Below are 19,453 nucleotides of genomic sequence, written 5' to 3'. Positions count from 1 at the left end.
ACATCTGAAGACCTTGGAGCAGTATCACCAGCATTGTCTCTGCAAGATCCTCAGGATTGGATGGGAGGATCGACAAACAAACATAAGCGTCCTTAAGGAGGCTAACATACCTTCCATCACCAAAGCCATCATCCGACTTCAGCTGTGATGGACAGGCTATGTTATGCGCATGCCTGATAACTGCCTTCCAAAGCAAATGCTCTATGGTCAGCTAAAAGAGGGAAAGCAGACCCAAGAAGGACAGAAAAAGAGATATAAGGACAACATAAAGACCCACCTGAGACAGTGTCACTTCAGCCTCACCAGCTGGAAGGATGCTGTTCATCAGAGAGGCATATGGAGCAGGATGGTCCATGAAGGCACGGCTCACTCAGAAAAGGACCGCCACATAGCTGCAGAAAACAGGAGGAAGCAGAGAAAGGAGGGGTCTACTACCAACACTGCTCCTTCCAACTCTTCCACTACCCAGTCGACCACCTACACATGCCCCCACTGCAATAAAGTCTGTGGGTCAAGGATTGGCCTCCATAGCCATCTGAAGACTCAGAGATGACCATACCCAATCTCACCAACGGGAACACAATCATACTCGTGACAAGTGATTGCCGATGATGATGATGATGATGATGATGTGTATGTGTGTGTGTGTGTGTGTGAATAGATGTGGCTCAGGACTGGGTGTAGAGAGTTGTATGTTTTGGTTTCAATTCTAGCTGATGGCACCCAAGGCATACATATATTTATTATTTTGATTTAACTACTATCTATTAGGTTTAATATAATAATCAATAAAGAATTGTCTCTGTAGTAATAGATATGAAATCTGCATGAATTAAAATATCATAATTAAGCGTATTTTATGAGCAGGCAATGTTGGTGGCCTGCTACTTACATTAGGGTGTCGTCATTGTTTTAAACACAGCAGAGATACAATAATTGCCATGCATCATTGTAAACATGCAGCCTAGCACATGTTTACAATGAGTAACTAACAATCATGAAAAATCAACTTCAAAATATAAGTTGTTCAATTGTGGTTTCAAATAATATACAAACAAGGATTGGAAAATAGAATTTTTATTCTTTTCAAATCATGGCAGTTTCTTTTCAGTTATGCTAGACAGTTTATTTCTGAAAATCGAAAGGAAAAACTACAAAAGAATAGGAAAACAGATTTCTTAACTATGTGGAATTATTATTTGGAATCTTTAGATTACTGTTCTCATTTTGAGGGTTATTTTTACAACGTTTCGGTCGATGGAACCTCCAATTTTCTTTGGGCATATTTTATCAAACTCAGGAATCTTTCTGTCAAACTTGTGAATTTGCCCTCAATTTCGAACAGAACTCTTTATTTAATTGACAGGGGTAGCATGCTCTTGTTCTGTCATCCATGACTGGGTAAAAATTTGTAATGGTACTTTGAGTGTCGCTCGCACTGAAGATTTAACCTCCAACTTCCAGAAGAGTATATCTTTGAATTTTACCAAGTATTTTATACACTATGCCACGGGTGCTTGTGAAAATAACACTCAAGATGAGAACAGTAATCTGAAGAACCCAAACAATACGAACAATAAATCCTCATCTAAAAAATATGTTGCATTAATTGTCTTTTTCACAAACACAATCATTTTTCTCCATTGTTAGTTCTTCGCTGGTTTCTTCTGATGCTTCTTGGAATGGCATATCATCTGTTAAATGTGGAGGCATTATAATCTCTTTGCCAGGAGGCGCTGTTACAAGAATCCAATGATTATTGTGTTCTTCGGCTTTATGACTATTCAAATAGGTGTGCACAGAAATTTCATATTCCATACTAAAGGCCGTCCTGAAAAATCGAAAAAAAAATATGCATAAAAAAAAGAACACTATGAAGATCAGTCCCAAACGTTTGTCCAAGAGCAAGCGGGGGTGTTGGAACTCTTCCTATGATTGTCTCCCCGTAATTGTAAAAATCCCACAATCCCTTTTTTTGACCCATAATAAAATTTTCTTCTCTCTATCCGTCCACACGTGTTTATATTTCCTCCTTTGAATCTTAATCCATTTCCTATCTCAATTCCACCTAAAATGCACCACTCAACAAAGTGTTTCCTCTCTCCCACAGAAGAGACGTTGCGAGCCTATCCTTGTTTTATCGTTATTTTCATGGCAGGTGCTCGTCTGAACTCCAATCTCTGGTCCCCCCTCGCCAATCTTTCACGAAAAACACCCGTCTAGCTGAATCCACTGTGAAAAATTTCCCCCACTCTATATCTGTGCCTAAATCAAAACGCGAATTCCATGAACAAAGCTTCTTTCTTAGAACTGCACGCCTGTGGAACTCTGTTCCATCTGCCTGCTTCCCTCCGGACTACAATTTGGATGTCTTCGTCCAATGTTAACAAATTCCTAATGAACCGCCCCCTTAATTAAACACTTCATCAAATCTCCACACTAACGTAATGTACTTGCAATAACCCTTATCCCTGAGTGGCTTCCGGGTCTTGATAAGTGGTGATCACTGTGTAAATAAAAAAAAAACAAAAAAAACGTAGCCGTTCATTTCAACTGTGGTCAAGTAGGGATATGATAGAAGTTTGGTTTTGGATGCATTAAACAAACAATTTGCCTTGACTCAGATTAGAATCTTATTAATCTTTGTTAGCGATAATGGTACATGTCAAGAAATGCCTATAAAATTGTTGATAAGGAGATGTTGGAGACGTACATTGTAAAATTTAAAATTATGTTTTTGTTGTGGTCCTGTTTAGGGGGTCATAATATTAAGGTGAAAGAGTCCTGGTGTTCACTGCGAGCGGTTAAACTATGCATATGCTCTCGATATATATTTGTTTCCCCACGAAAACAAAATGTGACACAAGGTTGTTTTAAATGTGAGAGAAAACCAGCTCCCCCAAAAGAGGGTTCTCTGGCAGTGTGCCAAAAAATAAAATTGTCTTAGTATAGAAATATTTCCTCCTCCATTGACTAAGAACAATTTAACTTGGGTGCAACGTCAGAGCAGACACCACACCCTGGCCACCAGGCCGACTGAAAGGAGAACTACACGTGTGCTCTCTGCTCGAATAGTAGAAATGTCTGGCTTACATAGTGCTAGACGAATCCATACTGTCCTAGATAGAGGGGTGTTAATTACCCCGAACAGTTTCATAGCTCATGTGGTAAACAACTGTTGCAAAAAAATTCATACAATTAATAGGTGAAATAAAGAATGTGCACTTCATCATGACCGCCACATAACTCAATAGGATAAAAAGGAAAACTGATATCTGCTGTGTGTGTCCTTGTCGACTGGCTGTGTAGAGCCAATTCCCTTTACTCTGACACGGTATGTGTGTATACTATTGGCAGGCGCTGTTGTAGGTGACTTCCCATCCCTTGGTGTGATGTTATACCAATACATGGTCTCCGTAATGGTGCATTGCTTCCTGGCAATTGCAGTTTTTATTTGTGTGGATTTGAGAGCGTGTTTTCAAAACAGTATCTGGATTGAAGATGTATTTGTTACAAAAGAAATGAATATATAGTATCAAATATTTATGTTTTAGTATCAAATATTTATTTTTTAGTATCAAATATTTGCTCAAGTGTTTGGTAAAATGACATCCGGAACTGCTATGGGGCATTATCAGTGTGGGCTTCGTTAATTCTCTTGTCCTTTTACAAGTTTTCCCCAACCTAAATCTCATTAACTTTTCTTACAACCAATGGTGGACTTTTCTTATTTGATTTTGATTTCTCTCTATCAGTTTCCCCCCCCCACCCCTTAGGTGAAGACAGAGACTAGCTCCTCCCATCCAATCTCATTGGGTAGAGCCATGGATCAAGTACTAAGTGAAATTCAGTTCTAAGTAACACTCTTCTGGAAGTTGAAGGTTCAATCCTCAGTAAGGGCGATACTGTGAATACAATTGCAAATCATTTCAGACTTGTACTGGGTCATGGCTGACAAAACGAGAGAATGCTACCCCTATGGATTGAATAAAGGGTTCCGTAAAAATTCCTTATAGATTTATGAGTTTAATAGCAAGTTTCCAAAGTTCGACACAAGATACAGTTAAAAAAAGGTTGGAAGTTACACTGTCTGAAACGTTCTTCATATTATATGAAGTATTACCAAATTTATGTCATGGAAATGTTGATAACCCTTCCTGAGAGGCCATCGTTCAAATCTCGGCTTAACATTCACAGGCAACATGAACTGGAACAAATATATTGAGGACATTGCAAAGGTTGCTGCAAAGAAGGTGGGCTCTCTCTACCATGCTAGAAAATTACTCACAACAGAGAGTATCTCTGCATTTCTACAAAGCCACCATTCGCCCATGCATGGAGTATTGTTGCCACATCTGAACTGGTGCATCTACCACTAGTTTTTCACTTTCTAAAGGGTCCATAAAAGAATGTCGAATCTAATCGGTCCTGCACTATCTGCAAAGCTCCAACCTTTGTCCCATCACAGCAATGTTGAATTCTTGTGTCTGTTTTACAAGTGCTTCAATGGAATGTGCTCTGATGAACTCATTACACTTATACTTCCCTCAACGTAAATACCACCAACAAAACCATCAAGCAGCAAAATTCTATACCTTCACTGTAGAAGTTCATAGATGCCAGAAAGCCTTCTATTTTAATAGCTTAATCCCTTTAGAATTTCCTCCCTGCTACCTTATTTCCTGACTGTACTAACATGAAGAAGTTTAAATATAATCTGAACACACATCTCACTCATTTCCTTATATAGTTCCCTATAGACATAGTCATAAATAGCACCCCACTTTATGTCCAAATAGCAATATGGCTTGTTTGTTTGAAATGAACAAAAGTTAAAAAGTATATATACAGGGTGGCCCATAAGTCACGTTACAGTTTGAAAATGAAACAACTTTTTCTTAAATCACTCTATTTAATTAATTCTTTTTTTATTACACAGTTTATAGTGTGGAAATTTCTTCTGACTTAATTATGAAAAATAATGTCTCTTAAGTAGCCTCCATTCTCGGTTTCGCAAAGTCGAGTTTTTTTCTAAGCTATTCTCCATGACAGTTCTTAACATCAGGGGTTGTAGGGAAAAATTTCCTTGTCGTATGTTTGCCTTAAGTTCTTGGATGGTTCGAGGCTTATTTGCATACAGCATAGTACTTGCAAAACAGGTACAGGAATGCAACATTTCATTGATGGGAGAGACGTTGGAGTTTGGTGGATAGTGCAGGATTTATTAGATTTGAGACTTTTTTTTTTTTTTGACCCTGCTTAAAAGTCAGAGACAAGTGGTAGATATACCAGCCCAGACGTGCCAACAATACTGCATGCATGGGCGAATTGTGACTTTTTAAAGATATAGAATAATCTCTGGTGTAAGAAAAACACAGTTTTATCTATTTTTATAAAAGCAGCCAATTCTAAAAGAAAGACAAGTGAATTTAAAATTTAAAAAGATAAAAAAAATAAGAACTCTTCTTTTTTGAAGTCAACAAAATTCATGTAAAGTGATAATCACTTTGTACTGCATAATCATTTTTTGCCCAGCTGTTGTATTTGTAGAACTAGGTCATCTCACACGAACGTTATGTTCGTCATTTGATCCTTATAGAAATAACCAATTTCAGTCATGTTTAAACTGGCATTTCAATATAAATCGTTATAGAATCGAAAGAAGAGAGACAAAAATGACGACTGACATTTATTTCTTAAAGAAATTCAATAAGAAAGATGAGATATCCAGAATTTATTGAAAGAATTTATTGACTTTGTTTTCAAGTTTTACTGTAAAAATGATGCGACTTTTTTGTGAATTATTTTCTTGTACATAACTTAGCAGTACTGTGCTTTTGGAATTGAGTACAGATTTATGATTTGGGAAATGGAGACAGTTAGTAGATGTGTCTAACAAGGTATGAGCTCAGGTTGACCTGGCGTTCAATATTAGGGCGGAAAGATCTGAATGGTTATTATACTCATGTGAGATGGAAGGATTTGAAGTAAGATTGTTAGTTGCAGTTTTAATCTTAATGAATATGCAAGTACTATAAGATCCTGCTAGATAGAGGCAACTTAGAGTTCACTCCATATCTAAAATGAAGCAGATATATAAAATCTTTTGTTGAGGTTGCTAGAAAAATAGGGTGTTTGCGCATTATAACTGGATATTTAAAAAATGCAAAGCTGGACACATGGAGATGACACTAACCGGGCACACTTGAAGGCACCCAAGAACATTGCTTAGCAACATCTCCTCATGTCCTTTGGGCCGAGGGAGCAAAAGAAAACGACTCAATGACGCACACATACATTTTTTTAAATTTTTTACAAGATGGTCACCACATATCAAGGCCCAGAAGCCACTCAGAGATAAGGGTTATTGCACGTACAGTATGTTAGTGTTGAGATTTGATAAAGTGTCTACTTAAGGGGGCGGTTTATCAGGAATTTGTTTATGTTGGACTTGAAGACATCCAGGTTGTAGTCAGGTGGAAAACAGGCAACCGGAACAGAGTTCCACAGGCGTGCACTTCTAAGAAAGAAGCTTTGTTCATGGAATCTACGTTTTGGTTTTGGCACAGATAAAGAGTGGGGAAAATTTTGATAGTGGTTTCAGCTAGTCAGGTGTTTTTTGTGAAAGATCGGCGAGGGGGAACCAGGGATTGGAGCTCAGACGAGCACCCGCTATGGAAGTAACGATAAAACAAAGACAGGCTCGCAACATCTCTCTTGTGGGAGAAAGGTTGCAGGGAAGAGAAAAGGGCATCCTCCACTAAGTCACGAAGCCTATTTTGTACTCTATCAAGACAGGATAGAGTGTTTTTAGTAGCACCTGCCCAGATGTGGCAACAATACTCCATCCTTGGACATACTTGGCTTTTATATAAGTAGAGAATTGCGTCAGCAGTGAGATATCTTCTGGAGCGGTAGAAGGATCCCACCATTTTTCCAGTGACCTTGGCAATAGATTTGATGTACGTGTTCCATTTCAGGTCAGGAGTAAAGGTCAAGCCCAGAAGCTTATCAAAGCATGGAGCTTCCCCTAGTCGAGAGCCGTCCATTTCAATTGATGCCAGATGGGGATCAGAGCGTTGATGATGTAAAGATAGGAGCTTGGTTTTAGATGCATTAAAAGTAACCAGCCATCTCTTCCCCCACTGTACCACGCGCTCAAGGTCAGAGGAGAAAGAATCAGAGAGAACTTTGTCATTTATCACCATAGATGTGTTGCCATAGATGGCCGTGTCATCAGCATAGATGTCAACAAATGATTTAAGTATGTGTTTTGGGAGATCATTGATGTAGATCAGGAAGAGAGTTGGGTCCAGGATGGACCCCTGAGGGACTCCAGCATTAATACTGAAGGCCTCTGATTTCTGCCCATCAACCACTACTCTTATGAGCCTATCAGAGAGAAATGATTTAATGATTGAGAAAACATTTCCAGTTATACCGTAGCTGGAAATCTTGTGAAGTAGGCCCTTATGTCATACCTTATCAAAGGCTTTTGATATGTCAAGAGCAATTGCCCTAGAGAGGAAGCCTTTGTCAAGAGATTCGCTAATCCTATGAAATATAACCATTAGCACATCTGCTGTAGATTTAGCAGAACGGAAACCATATTGTATGTCACTAAGAAGGTTATTTTTGCTTAGGTGGTTGACTACTTCTCTATTTAATATGGATTCCAGCAACTTACTCATGACACACAGGAGACTTATTGGTATGTACTGAGAGGGGAACGACTTATCACTTGAATTCTTAAATACAGGGCATACTGATGAGGTTTTCCAGGGTGTTTTTTTTTTTCACCCCAAACAAGGCACATTGCCACTGTGGTGTAGGGGGCTACTATCAGGGGCAGCAGCTACTGGGGCACTATGTTGGGATTTGGGCAGCAAGATGTCGGTTCACGTTACACTTGAACTTCTGCATGTCAGTACAGTACAGCAGGGACCTGGAATGGAATTCCAGAGTCTAGTGGTTCTGGGGAAGAAACTACTGGAGTAGAAAGATCTTCTACATCTAGGGGTCTCTACTGTGTGGGGGTGGGATTTAGCTGCCTGTCGGGTTTGTGGAGGGTGTCTACGTCGTGGGGGCACAAGTGTCTGCAGTTCCTCAGAGCATTCACCATTAAAATACTTGTAGAACAGGCAGAGGGATGCAATGTTTCATCGATGGGACAGAGGCTGAAGCTTAGATGCCAGTTCAGGGCCTATCAGATTGGCGACTCTCTTTTGAACCTTGTCTAGGAGCGAGAGACTAGCAGCAGATGCACCAGCCCAGATGTGACAGCAATACTCCATACATGGGCGAATGGTGGCCTTATAAAGGTACAGGATACTTTCAGGTGTCAGTAATTTTCTAGCACGGTAAAGAGAGCCTACCTTCTTTGCTTCGGCCCTGGCAATGTTTTCAATATAATTGTTCCAACTCAAGTTTCCTGTGAACGTTAGGCCAAGCAGTTTGAAAGATGTACTCTCAGACAGGTAGTCACTGGCCATTGCTATAGGTGGCAGAGAAGTTTTCTTGTAATTATTGAAGGAAACCAGTTTAGTCTTGGCAGCATTGAATGTGACCATCCATTTTTGTCCCCATTCCACTACAGATGGAGGTCATCCTCTAGTGCTTTTGTCATTTCTTTAGTTATGTGTTCATTTGTTTTCCTGTCATGCCTGTTATAGAGTGTGGTCTCATCAGCATATATACCCATCTCAGAGGCAGTTTTGTCGGGGAGGTCATTAATAGATATTAGGAACAATAGAGATCCAAGGATAGACCCCTGAGGCACTCCCGCATTTATATTACACTGTTTAGATATACGACCGTCGAGGACAACCTGGATTTTTCTCTTATCTAAGAAGGATTTAATTATGTTAAGTATTCTACCAGTGATACCGTATGATCTAATTTTCCTAAGGAGACCCTCATGTCTCATGTGTTGGGAAGCACTTCTCTTTAAGGCAACGCTTAAACAGTTTTGTAAATATGGGTTCTGGTTGAATCTTTTTCAGCACTATAATTGGAATGCTGTCAGGGCCAGTTACTTTACTGGACCTCACGCACAGATATTTGTATGTTGCATAGTGTGTTGTCTGTTATAGGAGGAAATATGGGGAGTTGGTTGCCTTCGTCGTGTAGGGTAGAATTAGCTTCAAAGTTCTTGGCAAATAGTTTGACCTTGTAACAAGGTAAACCAATACACATGCATACACAATGCCACGCTGCCAAATAATCATATAAGTACATTATTTACACATGTATATGCACACAATGAATGCTTTGACTTGTGACTAATTACTTTCTTCGTTATAACTTTTATATGCTTATCTCTTGCATAAAAATGTTTTAGGTAGCACTTGCTGCCTGGTGACCCCTTTTTTTCCTCTCATCATCTTTTAATTTATCATTTTTATCACATATGTATGCTTCGTATATATATTTCACTCTATTCCTTAGCTGAAACAGTAGCATCTATATCCCAATTTATATTAAATTGGGGTGCGGTTCTTTGGCTAACCCAAATATATCGTTCCAAGATAGCCTCGACCAAAACCAGGGACTACACCATAGATTTTCTAGTCATCTAACTTTGAGAAACTGAATAAAACAAGTTCAAACGCGATCACAGGTGAATTTACAAGGCGGGGAGCGGGAAGAGATGAAGGAGAATGCTGAGGAATATATTCAAACAAGAAAGACGATACCATCTGCGATGCAATGGTACCAAGACACAACATGGCCGTCAAAGAATTATTACTTCAAAGAATTCAAACAGACTTTTCTTTAGTTATTTCATTTACCTCCTTTTGAGGAGGTTTGACAAAAGGTCAAGCGTTGGTTTTGATGAAAGTGTTTCTGTGGAACAAACTGAATTCGAACTTGGCACACCCGGGGTTTCAGTGTGTTGTTAACCACTTATCCACCATCGGCCCAAATCTATATGTAAATATACCTGTAAAAGTGAGAATGTGTGTGTGTGTGTGTGTGTGTGAGGACACTTCTCAACCTATATACTCAACGAATTTTTTATCTACAGTCTTGAAATTCGGTATATAGGATATTCAGACATGTACAAAACTTTTAATCTGTTTTCATCCAGAAAAAAGGGCTGCTAAGGAGTTAAAATTGATACTTGGGAGTGATCGAATTTTTATCTGTTTGCTAATTGTTTCACGAATTTACATGCACGAATGGTTCATATGACAGGTTACTTATGTTAAGGATAAGTAATTTGAAAACACCTTTTAAAAATCGTGTCACGTTGGTTTAATGGTTATTATACTGGGCTCACTCTCTTTAGGTTTTGATTTCGATCTCAGTTCGAGTATTTTTTTCTTCTTTTTTACTTACAAGAAATAAACAGTTTAGAAAAAAATCTAACACTCGCATGCATATGTCTCAGTTTCTGTATTAATTAAAATATAATATTTATGCATATTTTATGACTGGGCAAAGCCGGGCGGCTTGCTAGTATATCTATAAAAGTGAGAATGTGTGTGTGTGTGTGTGTGCGTGTGTGCGCGTGTGGACACTTCTCAACCTATATACTCAACGAATTTTTGATCTACAGACTTGAAATTTGGTATTCACGGTATTCAGACATATGGGAAACTTTTTAATCAGTTTTTTTCCAGAAAAAGGGCTGCAAACAGATTAAAATTGAAAAATGGGTATGTGGGGGGGGGGGTCATCAGATTTTCATCTATTTGCTAGCTGTTTACAAATGCGCATGATGATCCAATATCGTTATTACCAAAAATAGCCAACAGCAGAGCATTCTAATAAAAGAAGACCAGAGGCCAATCAGGTTAGATTGAAAAAACAAACAAAAACTAACCAAACCCTAGCGCTAAAGATAAAAGCAGCCATTATTTTGGGTATGAGTCAGTCAGTCAGTTACTGTTAAGATCCCGTCCAGTTCACACTTGTTGAATGATTTTGGGACTCCATTATCAACAAGCAAATGGACACGTAGAAAAAAGAAGAGAAATTACGAAATTCCTCGAATGACTCAGCTTTGGTGTGCTCATTCATCTACATTACATGAACCATCTTGAAATAAACTGTCAACTTCTTCATTTTTTTCTATTGTTTGACTTTGGAATTTAAATTGTCGTTGACTCGTATATATTATGAGTTTTCAAAAAAAAAAAAAAAAAGAAAGGATTATGTTAATGTTTTCATTTTTTTTTTTTTTTTTACCAAAGGTGTCGTCCTTACCTTTCACTAGGTAGACATTGTCATGCGAACTCGGTTTAAATGCACCGATAATTGACGTAACCCCTTCCGAAGCTTATAGGTAGCATTTCTAAATTAAAAGCGTGATAACTTATACGTTATAAAAAATTTGACGGCTAGGAAGGTCGAAATGTTGTCTAGCACATGCTTCTGTCACTAACCCTCCCGACAAACGGATTATTTCTGATTTCCTGAAATATGTAGAAATAGGACCGCAAGGGAAGATCTAACATGGGGGCTCGTCTGGAGAATTTTTTTTTATCCTCAAGACAAAATAATATAAAATTGGACTAATGAAAATTTGGGAGGAAACACCCTAAAGCGAGAATCAACACTAGACAGCGAAAAAAAAAAAAATTAAATTAAAAAAAACGTGCAGACAAACCACACTGGGGCTCGATAGCCAATTCAAATAAAAGTTTGCAAGCTGTGCGCAGAGGAAGAAAAAATGACAATGGAGAGTGAAAAGGTTCTTTGTTGAACCGTCTTTCAATAAACTGGAGGAGATGAAGAAAAGAGAGTTAATAGAAACAGGGGACAAATTGAAACTGGAAACGAAGAAGGCGATGGGGAAAGATAAGATCATCCAAGCCACAGTCAAACACATGGTGGATGAGAAGATTTTCAAGCCAGGAATATTAAACGAGTTAAGCGATGAACGAGCTAATTTATTGCGGGAGCAAATGGAGTTAGAAAAATATAAATTACAAGCGAAGGTAGAAAAATATAAATTACAAGCGAAGGTAGAATTAGAAAAAGAAAAGATCGAACAAGAAATTCGATTAAGAGACATAAGCTTAGCCGAATCAGCATATGAAACCAAGTGAAATAGCTTAGACTCGACCAAACAAGTGAGGCTGGTACCCAAATTCACTGAAGACAACGTGGATGAATATTTTCCACACTTCGAAAGCACTGCAGTTAACCTTGGGTGGCCACGTGAGAAGTGGGCAATTTTACTGCAAACCACACCCATGGGGAAAGCACAAAAAACATTCACCACTTTGTTGATAAAGGAGTGTGATGATTGCGATATAGAGAAACGAAAAAGTGTGAAGAGTTTTCAATTAGTCCTGGAGGTCTACAGATAAAAATTTCGGACGCTAAGTAAAAATGAGACATAATCATTTAAGGAATTGTGACATCAAAGAAATTAATGGAGATGCAGAAAAAATTTAGCAACTCGTGTTGATAGAAGAAATCCCCAACTAGTTGCCTAAAGGAATGCAAAGTCATCTAAACTAGAAAAGGATCGAATCAGGCTTAGGGTTAGCAGCGATATAATCACCTGGAAGAGAACCAAACATAGCAAGTCGAGTGAATGAATTGAAAGAAGTAACTACAAAGAGAGATAACTGGAACAAAAGCCAATGGAAGCCATTACAGAAGGCAAATCGATTTACATGCTATAAGTGTGGGAAGGCAGGCAATATAGCAATACAATGCCGACTAACCCGAGGGCCCGATTGGAAGAAAGTGCACAAAGCTACAAGGAGTAATAGCGTCAACACAGGATAGCAAAATTTATAAACCTTTCACAAGGGAGGGAGAATTATCAACGGAAAGGGAAGCGAAATACCAGTGAAAATACTGAGAGACACAGGGGGTCGCTCAGGCATTAATCCTGAGAAAGAAGGTGCCAAGAAGTCGAATAATGGGGCATGTATCGAGCGAGGGAGTAGGAAGAGGAGTAATGAATATACTCGTGATAAAGGTAGACCTGAGAATGGGTAAGACAGACAGTAAGAGTAAGAAAGACAATAATAGGCGGAATCGTGGAAAAACTCCCAATGAAGGATATAGATTTCATCATAGGAAATGAAGCCAATATTGAACTGACCGACATAGATGAAATCCAGTCTAAAGAAAAAGTGAGAAGTGTATACATGTACAACTTGCGTAGCGACAGACTGACAATAGACAATGATAAAAAAAAACATTGTCAATCAAATCGCGTGATGAGAAGATAACGCCATTAGACTCATCTGGTGAGGAGAAAATCGCGCTATTGGGGAAGTCATGTATTGAATTAATAAAAGCTCAGAAGAACGACGATAGTCTAAGGGAATCTGTTAAGCAAATAAACACGCCGACTGACAGAAGCCATACACAGCAATATTTCCTGCAAAAGAGGATATTAAAAATAAATTATTCTGCGAAGCAGAAAAATGGTAGAAAAGAACAACACTGCCCACTGATTATGCCAAATAAATATCGCGAAGAAGTGCTTAGATTAGCTCATGACGTCCCGTTAGCAGGACATCTGGGAATTAACAAGACCCACGAAAAGTTGACTCGACATTTCTATTGGCCTGGAGTGAAGACCAGTGTTAAAAGATTCTATAATTCGTGTGAAACATGCCAGAAGGCAGGAAAACCTCAGGCAGCCATACCACCAGCACCGTTAAGACCAATAACCGTTAGTGAAAAACCTTTTGACAAGGTACTGATAGATTGCGTTGGACCCTTGCCAAAAACGAAATCAGGCCATAAGTATTTGTTGACAGTAATGTGTGCTAGCTCCAGATTTCCAGAGGCTATTCCATTATACACCATATCTGCCAAGAAGGTGGTGGAAGAATTATTAAACTTCTTTACAAAGATGGGGATTCCGGAAGTCATCTTGAATAAGACTCATTTGTTATTTGTGTGTGTGTGTGTGTGTGTGTGTGTGTGTGTGTGTGTGTGTGTGTGTGTGTGTGTGTGTGCTTAAAAAACGAACATTTTATTGCTCACTTTGCTTAAACTGAATAATTTTCGCGATTTATTAATCAGGCTCTGACCGGATTGATGTTAATTATATATCGAGTTTTTCCCGGTTTATAGAAGGGTAATTTTAAGTCATTGTAATTGTAATTTATTTCATGCATATTTTATTACTTAAATATATCACCATGATTAATTTATAACTTTTTCTTTCGGATTATTAAAGCATCATTCAAATTTTTCTGCAATATTCTTACCAATGTTGAATCGAAAACAACTTCTTTAATCAACAAAAAGGAAGTCATCTTCCATCATGATAATGCTCGTCCTCATACAGCACTACTGACGAAAGATCTTCCAGGAGAATTTGATTAGAAAATCTTGCTCCATCCTGAATATTCTCCTAACCTAGCTCCCTTATTACGAGGATTACAAAACTATTTAGATGGCCTCAGGTTGACATCACGCGAAGAGATTGAACATGAATTAGATTCATATTTCACATCAAAGTTTAAAGAGTTTTAAAAGTAAGGCATTTATAAGCTCGTTGACAGATTGGATCAAGTTATAAAGAGCAAATGTTATTGTCATGAATAAAGATTTTAAAAAACAGTTTTTTTATTTTTAAGATGAAATTTTAAATCGGCAAAATCTTTTGCACCAACATGATAGTGTGTTGAATAATATTCAGTGCAGTCAAATATACTGTGTTTTTTTTTCTCCAGTCAACTGGAGATAAATACTTTAATGGCTTATCATCGACAACCCTAACAGGTTCTACCACTTTGGGTCAGAGTAAATCTGGGAATAATTTAAAACCACAGTTAGGACTGCTATTGGTTACAGTTAAAGTTAATTTTCCTCTTACTCCATTTTTTTTTGGGGGGGGGCGTTGAATATTTTTGTGTTTCTTTAATGAGCATAGGAAACAAATGTTACATATAAATTTCGAAGGGAACATTGCCATTCATTCATTAAACGAGCAGAATGTACATTTTCATTTCAAAAGAAAAGTTCTACTTTCTCACGTTTTGTTGGAATTTTATATGTATGTATATATATATATATATATATATATATATATATATATATATATATATATATATATATATAAGAGAAAGAAAGTTAAAACTGTAAGTGGAACTTTAGAATCAGAATTTATTGTCCGACTGAATACTCCAAGAAAACAATTTACAAAGTCCTTATTCCACGGAGTTTCAAAGAATGCTATTCTTATTATTCTTCTCATCAGAGGACATAAAGAAATCAGCAAATTATATTTGTAGCAATGTTAGAATTTGCTAGTTAAGGCATTAAGTGAAACCACAATTTATTGTAGTTAAAAATTGCTAAATAAAAAAAATGAAAAAATGTTGGATATGTAAAAAACTATATATAAAAAACAAACCGTGCATAATATTTCAACTTGCATGAAACTCCTCTTAAGTTGATCCAAAATGCAAAATAGTTCTTTAAAGAGAATGTATTCCAAAATAAGTCCAGCGTGACGATGCATATAATCCGATTGGAAAGTTTTCAAAACAACTGAAATAATGAAAATTGTTTTTTTTCCGAGCAGTGCAGTAGCCCAAAGAGAAGTCTGTCCCTAGTCAAATGGAACCTAATGGTAAAAAGAGAGAAATCCAATATGAGAACCCTCATCATCAGCTTAATTAGAAAAAGTGATTTCAAGCATGGAAAAAAATCAGTCCGTGAAAGCTCGTATTACTTTGATTGGAAATTGTCTAGGCAGAATGAAACAGATCTTTCTATAAATGTTAAATCCGATGTCATTATTAAAAAAAATTGTAAGAGTGATGATTATAATGTATTAAGTGTTGCAGAATCATAGCTAATTAAGGCGTTCAAAAAGGCATGATAATAATAATAATAATAATAATAATAATAATAATAATAATAATAATAATAATAATAATAATAAATGCAAAATAATTCTAATAATAGAATAGATTATGATTATGGTTAATAATAATAATAATAATAATAATAATAATAATAATAATAATAATTTAGTAATTATAGTAACAAAATTAGTAATAAGTATAAAAAATTTAGTAATAATGATGAAAAAAAATTATTATATATATATATATATTCTATAAAAAAAATGAATAAAGATGTCGATAAAAATATTTATAATAGCAGCAGCAGAGATAGTCACACGAATGATTATGTCAATTATATACCGATATTGATAAAATTAAATATACATATATATACATACATATATACATATATATATATATATATATATATATATATATATATATATATATATATATATATATATATACACACGCACATATACACAAAAATGCATGCACGTACTTACCCACATTTATACATACATAAGTACAATGCCTAGTCTGAATTCCCATGAGGATATCAAAACTATCAGGGGTCTCCTTCCTAGTCCAATGCTTATTGTCAAATGTTATATATATATATATATATATATATATATATATATATATATATATATATATATATATATATATATATATATGCTACCCTATATTATTAACTTGAATTTTATTACGGTTCTGAAATTTTGAGATGAGGATTGGTTATTCGATCATTTGGATTCATCGGACTACTGTTCTCATCTTGAGTATGATTTTCTCAATATTTTGGTCGACATAACCTCCGACCTTTTTCAGGTGTATCTTGTCGAACTTGGGAATGTTTCTGTTGAACACGAATTCTGTCCAAATTCCCGAGTTCTACAAGATACACCTGAAGAAGATCGGAGGTTACATCGACCAGAACATTGTGAAAAATCACACTCAAGATGAGAACAGTAGTCCGATGAATCTAGATAATTGAATTTTATTATTAAAAATTTACATTACTAGTAAATATATTTCCTTCTGTCGCATATTTTTTGCTAGGCTGGAAAAATTTTTATAATCATGAAAGGACTATAAACAATATGTAGTGACAGTAAAAAAAATTGTTTTAGACGATTAAAATAATTTCCAACACTATTGATAATTTTTACCATTTATTTTTTTTATTTTGTTATCGCTTATGTTCGAATTCATATTTTGAAAGACATACATCTACGATGTCACACCAAAGCTATAATTATTTTGCTAAGGTAACACTTTAAGCTCTATTTATAAGAAAGTCCAAACTAGTCAGTTAAAAACAGCCTTCTTTTAATTGCTAAGGAGATATTCTAACAGTAACATGTTCCACAGATGGGAAGTTCTTTGTAAGAAACTCTGTTCATGGAAGTTTCTTTTAATTTAAGGTACAAAAAGGAAGAAAGGAGAGTTCTTTGCAATGTTGGTAGGAAAATGAGTTTTTGCTGGGAAAGTTTTGCGGAGTAGATGTTCAGAGCTTGAAGCTGATTTGAGCACTTACCACGGAAATATCGATAGAGTATGGAAAACCATCTCTTCTAAAAAAGGTGCTGTAGAGAAGCGAAAAGATCACCTCCCACTAGATTGTGAAGTTGATTTTGTTCTCTCTTAATACAAGAAAAAGTGCTCTAAGCAGCACCTTTTCAAATGTGGCAGTATTACTCCATCTTGATCCGAATCTTATACAGGCAGAGGATTGTATTGGGAGTCAAGAACTTTCTAGAGTGACAGAATGATCCAACCATTTTTTGCAGAGATTTTAGCAAAAGACTTGATGAAAGTCTTCCACTTCAGATCTGGATTGCTCTGAATTCAGAGTCAAACTTTTTTAGATGTTACGATCGAATCCACAGAGTTAGCTTAAACTGAAACAACATTCACCCAAGATGGGTTGATCTGGCTCCTCCCATAGAACGCATAGCATCCCGGATGAACACACACCATACACAACAGTCTGCAGTGGTCAAGATAGTGATAAACAGCCAGTCCAGGAACCAGCAACGAACACTGTAGACCTATGAACCAGGTTTGATGTCAGTTTTGCTAGCCTCCTGGATATCTTCATCAACCTTCTGATGATGCTATTGCTTTGTGGATGAACACTTCTGAATTTCACCAGTGAAATCTCTTTAAAACGAACTGGTAGAGAGGAATGATCGATTCAACAGCCTTGATCACGTATCAAGAACAAAACATTTATATTAGTTTATCTCACATTAAAATAATAAAGTAATCCTCTAATTTATGGTATAAGAATTTCACGGATCAAAAACATTTTAACGTTTAAGTAATCTCTTTAATTTGGGTACCACAATAACACAGATCAAACACAGAAAAGTAAAGGTGAACATTAAGACAGACCAATGGTAATAAAACGGCAATGGAGTGCTACTATAGAAAAACTCTGAAGAAAAAGACTATCAAAAGCAAATGAAAAATCTATGTGACAGTTCTATCGGCCACCATACAACGGCACAAAAGATCAAGCAAAATATATCCTCAAAAAAGGTTGGTTCTTACAGCTGGAATTAATAGAAATTTGTCGAATAAATAAAATAAGTCTTAAGAATTGTAACGATGATTTTAGAATATTTTGATATTTTTTTAATTATTTTTTTTTTTACTTGAGACAGGGCTTGAAAAATTTTGTGTTTCTCACATAACTTCGCTTAATACAGTAATTGGTGGGCCTGTGAAAATTGTTTTCTCAGATCTAAAAAAGAAAAATGTCTTCTAAATTGAATTTATTTACATTAATTTTTGGAATAATTAAATTTTGGATTGTCTTCCTTTTCTGCTAGTATAACTCTTCCGAAAATGAAACAAAAACTACCTTCAGCAAGTTAAAGTGCACTCGTGCCGTTTTTGTCCTGGTAGTGTAATGTTTCAAAACAATAAAATGATGTAACAGATCAGGCAGAAAACTGGAAAAACATAAATACTAAAGCTGAAGAGACCGATAACTAAGAAACCACAGAACTCACTGAGAATGAAACTCTAGTCCCCAAGGAATGGAGATTGGAAGAAATTAAAATTAGAAACAGAAAAGTGAACAGATTCTTCTCATGCACCTGAAAAGATGCTGTCACAGACCTAAATAATTTATTCATGAATTAAATCAGTAAGTTTTTTTTTCTTCTATTTTTTACAAAGGATCACCAATTATCAAGGCCCGGAGAATAAGTTTTTATGAGTTTACAGATGTCAACGGGAAACTGAAACTAAAAGTAGACATAAAAACTGGTCAAAAGAATGAAGCGACAAAGTCTGGATGGGAAATCAAACTAAAAATAAAAACAGATCAGCAAACTTTGAAAAGAAGCTAAAATCGTAAATATGATGAAAGATAAAAGAAAACGATGGAAGAAGAATGTGACTCACAAAGAAAGACTAAACAAGAAACATGAAGAACTAAAGCAAAATATAGCAGCTAAAGTTAGAAGATTGAGACGATACAGACACAAATCAGAATAATACAAACAAAATATGACTTTTGAAAATAAAGACAATTTTATCAAAACAGAAGAAGAAGAAGAAGAAGAAGACAACCGAACCTGGCAGAAACAAAGCACTTCTGGAGCAAGATATGATGAAAACCACAAAACTGCAGCAGAAATACCTAATGGTTG

The 19,453-nt window shown here is 36.3% G+C and overlaps 1 protein-coding gene across 1 annotated transcript in view; it reads right to left on the bottom strand.

Moving 5' to 3' along the window:
- Positions 1-1,061: 1,061 nt before the first annotated feature.
- The window catches only part of LOC145276746 (cilia- and flagella-associated protein 161-like), a 174,255-nt gene continuing 155,863 nt past the window's right edge, over positions 1,062-19,453 (bottom strand). Inside the window, exon 7 of the mRNA XM_080127977.1 lies at positions 1,062-1,831. Coding sequence (XP_079984103.1) covers positions 1,606-1,831 — 226 coding nt within the window. The 3' untranslated portion in view covers positions 1,062-1,605. The remainder of the gene's footprint in view (positions 1,832-19,453) is intronic.

Source organism: Euprymna scolopes, chromosome 5 (assembly GCF_053919585.1).
Source record: "Euprymna scolopes isolate OS-2025 chromosome 5, ASM5391958v1, whole genome shotgun sequence".
Classification (NCBI taxonomy): domain Eukaryota; kingdom Metazoa; phylum Mollusca; class Cephalopoda; order Sepiida; family Sepiolidae; genus Euprymna; species Euprymna scolopes.
Note: the sequence above shows the minus strand (reverse complement) of the source record. Positions and strands in the feature narration are given on the sequence as shown.